The sequence below is a fragment of the Cryptococcus neoformans genome (genome assembly GCF_000091045.1).
Source record: "Cryptococcus neoformans var. neoformans JEC21 chromosome 8 sequence".
NCBI classification, from domain to species: Eukaryota; Fungi; Basidiomycota; class Tremellomycetes; order Tremellales; family Cryptococcaceae; genus Cryptococcus; species Cryptococcus deneoformans.
In genome coordinates this window covers 995,101-1,001,100 of record NC_006693.1, presented here as the reverse complement: position 1 = coordinate 1,001,100, position 6,000 = coordinate 995,101, and the positions used below count along the sequence as shown (strand labels likewise).

Genomic DNA, 6,000 nt, shown 5'->3' with positions numbered 1-6,000 from the left:
GGGGGAAGCGGGGGGGAATGGATCGGTGGTGAGGTCGAAGAGGAAAAGCGCCGCGGAGGGGGATGCGGGGTGAAGATGGAGGATGGCGGAGGCGGTGGGGGTGAAGAGAAGATGGACGGTCTCGGCAGGGCGGGGGGGGCGGAGGGGAAGAGGTGTGGCGGGGGAGTGGGGGAGGGGGAGCTCGCAGGGGTCGGAAAGGGGCGGGCGGGGGCGCCGTAGAGGAGGACCTTTTTGCGGCAGCCGAGGACGAGGAGGTCGGTGGGGGGGCCTTCGCGGGGGGTGTAGGCGGTGGCTGCGAGGGCGAGGACGTGGCGGGGGAGGGGGAGGGGGGCGGGGGCGGGGGCGAGGGCGGGGAGGGCGTAGAAGGCGAGGGCGGTGTCGGCGAGGACGGCGAGGAGGCCGCGCACAGGGAGCACGGCGAGGCTGTCGACCTGGCGCCGGGCGGGGGGGAGGCTCGCGACGAGCGCGGGGGGGGCGCCCGCATACACCAGCACGCCGCCGTTGCCCAGCCCGAGGTAGAGCCGCTCGTCTGCACAGCGTCAGTCTCAGCGCAGGCACGCGCAGACTCACCGTGGTGCAGCACCGCCGTCACCCGCTGCCCCGTGCGCGGCAGCAGCGTCTCGAGGGTCGCCATGGTGTCGAGGCTGCGTGTGGATGTCGAGAATGTCCGCGGAAACAATGTCGCGGATTCTTCGTTTACTTTTCCACATCTCCGTCACCGCTCGACTGTCATCCGTCTCCACACTCCGTCACCTCTCGACTTGCCACCCGCAGAGCTTCACTTGCCACCCGCAGAGCTTCACTTGCCACCCGCAGAGCTTCACTTGCCACCCGCAGAGCTCCACTTGCCCCCGCTGCGACTGCACAACGCGACGTAAGCACCCGTCCCGTCGTCATCCCACTAACCCACAGCCCCAGACCCACCATGATCTCCGACCACGCCCTCGCAGACCTCGCAAACGGCCTCGGTATCGCCGCCATGGCATGCATCGTTCTCTACCACTTTGTCGCCGTCAACGGCAAGAGAATGGAGGCGTAGTGTAGCTCGCAAGCGGATGTAGCTGCGGAAGAGGATGTATTACATGCATAGAGATTCCAACCTGTCTGCACGCCGCTCCACCGTCTGCCTGTCAACACCTGGCCTCACCCTCGCTCGTCTGCTCTTCTCTTGGATGAACGCTCTTCTCTTGGATGAGTGGCTAGAGCGATGCGGCAGTAGGCGGGCTGTAGATATGGACTGAAATAGGCGCGTGATGATATCCGACGGCGATCTCCAGTCGTCACTCAAGATTCGCTCGAGATATAACGGACACTACTCCTGCATGACGCTTCCACGTCTGGCAAGCCGGCTCGCAAAGACCATGACACCCGCCGACATCCCTACCCTTTCCCAGCTCTACCGCCATGATCACACGAATGCACTCAATCCCACCAAGCCAAAGTATGAGTTTACGAAACAGCTCAATGATCGGGTCTCCATTTGGAGAGGAGATATCACCGAGCTCGAGGTGGGTGTTTTTCCTCCGTCTAGACTAGTCACCTCGCCAACTTTACGTCTGTATAGGCCGACATGATCGTCAACGCTGCCAACTCGTCACTCCTCGGCGGGGGCGGCGTCGACGGTGCGATCCACCGGGCTGCAGGCAAGCACCTGCTCGAGGAATGTAAAAAGCTGGGCGGTGCCCAGACGGGGGAAACAAAGTTTACCGCCGGCTACAACGTGCGTCCTATACCCCCCTTGCAGTCACGCTGAAAAAAGCCCCAGCTATCGAGCAAGAAGATCGCACATACAGTCGGACCCGTCTACCACTCGCACCCACCCCAACGTGCAGCCCAGCTTTTGAAAAGCTGTTACCAATCGTCGTTGGAAGGGTGTAGAGATTCGGGAGGAGGCGTCATTGGGTTTAGCAGTATCTCTACCGGCGTCTGTACGTCAAGAGTCTGGATGGGTGCTGGTGCTGATGCTGATGGCAAAATCCGCAATGATAGATGGGTATCCGATCAAGGATGCTACGCATATCGCACTCGAGACAACTCGTCAGTTCTTGGAACAAGATGACTCTGTACGTCGTCTCTGTTTCCCAAACCGCACTGACTTACATACTGGACTGGACCCCACCATAGATTACAAGAGTAATCTACGTCGTGTTTTCAAAAAGGGATGAAGATGTCTATCGGGAGATTATCCCACAGTATTTCCCTCCTGATCCCGAACATGGGCATGGAAGTGTGTAAATAAATAAAAAGGTAACGATAAAAAGAAAAGGTAACGATGGCCGTGATGGGAATGGAAAATGCATATCCTTTAGCACCAAAAGATGGGTACAACCACTAAAACTCTGATATACATACGCACACATTTCACAACAACAACAACAACAACAACAACAACACGCAAAAAACTCAACCCAAAACCTTACCGACCACCCACCTGCCCAGGCCAGTCATCACCCCGCCGCCCGGTATCGCCCCCGCCAGATCATCCACCAGGGGACCCAAACCGGCATAGTGGCGGTATCGGGGGTATCGATCTTCGAGTGCGCGGCGGACAGAGGCGAAGAGGAGGGCGTCGTCGACTGCCCACAGGCGGGAGAGGATGAGCAGCCTGGTCGGGGTGGGGCCAGGGGTAGGCGGCATGTCCATCTTCCTACCCTCCTCGCCCCCGCCCCAACATCGAGCCAGCCGCGGTTTCTCCCACATAGGACCTACCACCACCTCGCACACCCCGACCCCTAGGACGGACAGTTCATCCCGCAGTATACGGGCGGTAGCGCTGCGGAGGGATGTCGTCAGGCTGTTCACGCTGTTCACGCTTGATAGGTTTGTCGTTTGAAAGAGGCGGTGGTGGTGTCGATTCATTGAATCGACGTGTCCGCCGGCTGATGAGCCTGCTTGCAACGATGGGGAAAGAATGGGGGAAGGGTTGATGAATATAACTCTTCCCTGACTCTGCTTACCTCTCCCCCTGCCCCAGTACTCGGGCCCAAACCCGAGCGGCGAAACAAGCACGTCCGATAACTCTCTCACCACGCTCACCGGATCGAGGACGTTTGTGCGGTAAATTGAATGCAGCGTTGATTCGGGGGTATTCACCAGCGAATCCCGTGGGAGGAGCAGGTCGGTAGCGGTGGTGGTGAGGGAGGGGGGGTGCGTCGAAAGAGGAGAGGGAGGGGAGAGGGAGAGGTGGGGCGTGGCGGGAGAAGGCAAAGGTGAGGGCGAGATACAGATGATCGAGACGAGGGTTAATTCATTCTCGCGGATATACGCCCTCACCGTCTCGCCCGCATGTGCAAACCTGCCACATATAAATTCCTCTCCCTCTTTCCTATCCTTCTCGACATCCGCCAGCTCACCCACTTCTCCTTCACCGCTCACACCCTCAGGATCGACGATGATAGGTACCACCGCGCCCGGATGGTTCGGCATCCGCGCACAAAGACGTTTACGGGTGGCGGACCATGTGAGAAGGATGTTGGATAGTGCGTCAGTGGGTGCAGATGAAGTGTCATTGTACGTAGAGATGGAGGGGGAAGACGAGGGGAGCGGGATAAAGGGAAAGACTGTGTACCCTGATTTGGCGAGGTGAAGCGTAAGGGATTGGCCGGTGGCTGATATCCCAATTAGTCAGTTAGTCTTCGAATGAAATGACACAGGCTTACCTTCACCAGCACCGACAATAACAACGGCCAAACCCCTCCCGCTCTCCTCTTCGCTGTCCGGTTTCTGCCGATCTCGAGGTGCAAAGTCGCCTCCGAACCCAACCATGCCGAGCGAAGAGCGGAACCAGTCGTGAAGGACAGAAGCTGTCGTCTCGAGAGAAAGGGAAAGGAGAGAAGATACATCCTGAGTGAGAATCTGAAGGGCTGTAGATGAGAACGATGGGCAGTCTTCGTCTTCCTGCGGGTACACAACGACAGACATGTCAAAAAAGTGGATCAAGATGATATCTGTTATCTATACTTTACGTAGTTCCTTATGAGACACCGATTGGTCGAGATAAAGCACACACACATACATCTTCCCACGGTATCTCACTGTCCCGATCACCCTTAGTTACACCGAGTCATGTTTCGTGTCTGAATAATAATTCCGTCTCCTCGCTCCCCTTGAATCCACATCTCGCATCTCCAGCTAAAATATCCAAACATGCCAGACAGGAAAGACGTTCACAACTTTGCCGCTGGCCCCTCGCCTCTCCCCACCACCGTCCTCGAAGATGCCGCCAAGGGTCTTTTGAACTATGCCGATACCGGCATGGGTATCTGTGAACTCAGTCACCGAGGCAAAGAGTTCAAGGCCGTCATTGAAGGTGCCGAGGGTAGGTCCCGTTGTCTTTTTTTATTATTATTATGGTACACCAACAAATTCCATAGCCAATCTTCGAAACCTCCTTGCCATCCCCGATAACTACACCATCCTCTTCTCCCAAGGCGGTGGAACCGGCCAATTCTCTGCTGTCCTCCTTAACCTCCTCTCCGCCCACCGTCTTGCCCACCCCGTGCCTGCCGAAGAGTTCAAACCCCCTACCATCGACTACGTCTTGACAGGCTCCTGGTCGTCCAAGGCATACGCCGAAGCCCAACGCCTCGTCCTCCCGCCCTTCCCCAACTGCCCAGGCTTTGCGACACCCCGCATCGCCGCGAGCACAAAGGCTACGGGCTGGACTAGATTGCCCAAGCGGGAAGAGTACGATTTCAGTAAAGATGCCGCGTATGTGTATTACTGCGAGAATGAAACTATCAACGGTGTCGAGTTCCCTCCCGCTTCCGCACAGGACTCTGCGTATGCTTTCCCCTTTGACCTCGTCCCTGAAGGCGTCAACGTCGTCGCCGACTACTCTTCGTCATTCATCTCCCGCCCCATCCCCAACATTGAAAGACACGCCATCATCTATGCCGGTGCGCAAAAGAACCTCGGACCCTCTGGTGTCACCGTCCTCATCGTAAGGAACGATCTCTTGGTCGACACTACCGCCGCTGCCAAGCTCGGCTGCGTCCCCGCAACTCCTATTACTTATGAATACAAAATCCTCGCTGAAAACGCTTCTCTCTACAACACCCCTCCCACTTTCCCCATCTACGTCTCTGCCCTCGTGCTCCAACATCTCATCGACGCCAAGGGAGGTCTTACCGGTCTGGAAGCGACGAACCGCGAAAAGGCAAAACTCCTTTATGCGACTCTTGATGCAGCCGAGTCAAGGGGCAAGGTGAGGACTGTTGTGAGGGAGAAGGATGCGAGGAGTTGGATGAACGTCACGTTTGAGATTGTGGGAGAGGGTAAGGAAAAGGCGTTCTTGGAAGGTGCTGAGAAGAAGGGGTTCAAACAACTCAAGGGCCACAGGTCGGTTGGTGGTAAGTCAGGTCTTTAATGGTTTAAACCACAACTGACATGGGATGCAGGTATCCGAGCGTCAATTTACAACGCCGTCACCGTCGACTCTGTCAAGGCTCTCTGCCAATATATCAACGAGTTCGGAGAGCAATAGATATCGGGAATTTGATTAGATATGCATATGATTTTATGCAAACGACTTGAGCCTATGACTGTGTTTAACTCTTGTAGATGAGTAATGTTATGGTCGATGCTGTACAAGGAAAGAAGTACTTAAACCCGGCCAAGTGTACAGCCAAAAGGAGCAAAAAAAAATAAAAGGGCAAAAATATGATCCCGGGCGGGATCGAACCGCCGACCTCCTGTGAAGACATTCCGTTGAATGTTAGACAGGTATGGTGACCAACTCCATCACGTGACCATTGTTGAAATATAGGTCGGCCTAGATCAATATCAGCTGTTTTGTGTGAGAAATTATTTTCTTCTTCGTTTGAATGTTTCACTTCCAGATATCTCGCAGTTTCATTTATGACCTTTGAAAACATATTTTGAACCCCAAATTGGCCGATAATTACTCGGAGTATGCCAGGTCTAGTGGACCGTTTGCTTCTAATGGCCTTGAAGGGGGGAAGACGACCTTGGAGGATACTGCTTTCTTGCTTGGGAGAG

General features: G+C 55.7%; 4 protein-coding genes and 1 non-coding gene across 5 annotated transcripts; 3 read left to right on the top strand and 2 right to left on the bottom strand.

The window, feature by feature from the left end:
- The first annotated feature begins 674 nt into the window (after nt 1-674).
- Nucleotides 675-1,156, top strand: CNH00640 (hypothetical protein). The gene is made up of 2 exons (XM_024657633.1): nt 675-874; nt 919-1,156. Exon 2 carries the CDS (start codon nt 926-928, stop codon nt 1,037-1,039), a length of 114 nt encoding a protein of 37 aa, XP_024513313.1. The 5' UTR covers nt 675-874; nt 919-925; the 3' UTR covers nt 1,040-1,156.
- A 12-nt stretch (nt 1,157-1,168) lies between these two features.
- On the top strand, nt 1,169-3,134 carry CNH00650 (conserved hypothetical protein). The gene is made up of 5 exons (XM_572258.2): nt 1,169-1,508; nt 1,565-1,720; nt 1,766-1,928; nt 1,990-2,063; nt 2,125-3,134. Exons 1-5 carry the CDS (start codon nt 1,254-1,256, stop codon nt 2,233-2,235), a joined length of 759 nt encoding a protein of 252 aa, XP_572258.1. The 5' UTR covers nt 1,169-1,253; the 3' UTR covers nt 2,236-3,134.
- CNH00660 (expressed protein) lies at nt 2,299-3,950 on the bottom strand. The gene is made up of 2 exons (XM_572259.2): nt 3,660-3,950; nt 2,299-3,608 (listed from the first exon to the last, which is right to left on the bottom strand). The coding sequence occupies exons 1-2, from the start codon at nt 3,919-3,921 to the stop codon at nt 2,404-2,406; spliced, it is 1,467 nt and encodes a 488-aa protein (XP_572259.1). The 5' UTR covers nt 3,922-3,950; the 3' UTR covers nt 2,299-2,403.
- A 150-nt stretch (nt 3,951-4,100) lies between these two features.
- Nucleotides 4,101-5,581, top strand: CNH00670 (phosphoserine transaminase, putative). Its single transcript, XM_572260.2, has 3 exons — nt 4,101-4,318; nt 4,374-5,351; nt 5,400-5,581. The coding sequence occupies exons 1-3, from the start codon at nt 4,147-4,149 to the stop codon at nt 5,483-5,485; spliced, it is 1,236 nt and encodes a 411-aa protein (XP_572260.1). The 5' UTR covers nt 4,101-4,146; the 3' UTR covers nt 5,486-5,581.
- An 81-nt stretch (nt 5,582-5,662) lies between these two features.
- CNH00680 lies at nt 5,663-5,752 on the bottom strand. Its single transcript has one exon. It is a non-coding gene; the product is annotated as a tRNA-Val (tRNA).
- Nucleotides 5,753-6,000: the final 248 nt, after the last annotated feature.

What these genes read in the sequence shown, in the direction of transcription:
- CNH00640 (XM_024657633.1), top strand. Translation starts at nt 926, where the DNA reads ATGATCTCCGACCACGCCCTCGCAGACCTCGCAAACGGCCTCGGTATC.
- CNH00650 (XM_572258.2), top strand. Translation starts at nt 1,254, where the DNA reads ATGATATCCGACGGCGATCTCCAGTCGTCACTCAAGATTCGCTCGAGA. An exon ending in CAGTATCTCTACCGGCGTCT is followed by an intron (nt 1,929 to 1,989) that starts GTACGTCAAGAG and finishes CCGCAATGATAG; the next exon opens with ATGGGTATCCGATCAAGGAT. An exon ending in TCTTGGAACAAGATGACTCT is followed by an intron (nt 2,064 to 2,124) that starts GTACGTCGTCTC and finishes ACCCCACCATAG; the next exon opens with ATTACAAGAGTAATCTACGT.
- CNH00660 (XM_572259.2), bottom strand. Translation starts at nt 3,921, where the DNA reads ATGTCTGTCGTTGTGTACCCGCAGGAAGACGAAGACTGCCCATCGTTC. An exon ending in TATTGTCGGTGCTGGTGAAG is followed by an intron (nt 3,609 to 3,659) that starts GTAAGCCTGTGT and finishes TTGGGATATCAG; the next exon opens with CCACCGGCCAATCCCTTACG.
- CNH00670 (XM_572260.2), top strand. Translation starts at nt 4,147, where the DNA reads ATGCCAGACAGGAAAGACGTTCACAACTTTGCCGCTGGCCCCTCGCCT. An exon ending in CGTCATTGAAGGTGCCGAGG is followed by an intron (nt 4,319 to 4,373) that starts GTAGGTCCCGTT and finishes CAAATTCCATAG; the next exon opens with CCAATCTTCGAAACCTCCTT. An exon ending in GGGCCACAGGTCGGTTGGTG is followed by an intron (nt 5,352 to 5,399) that starts GTAAGTCAGGTC and finishes CATGGGATGCAG; the next exon opens with GTATCCGAGCGTCAATTTAC.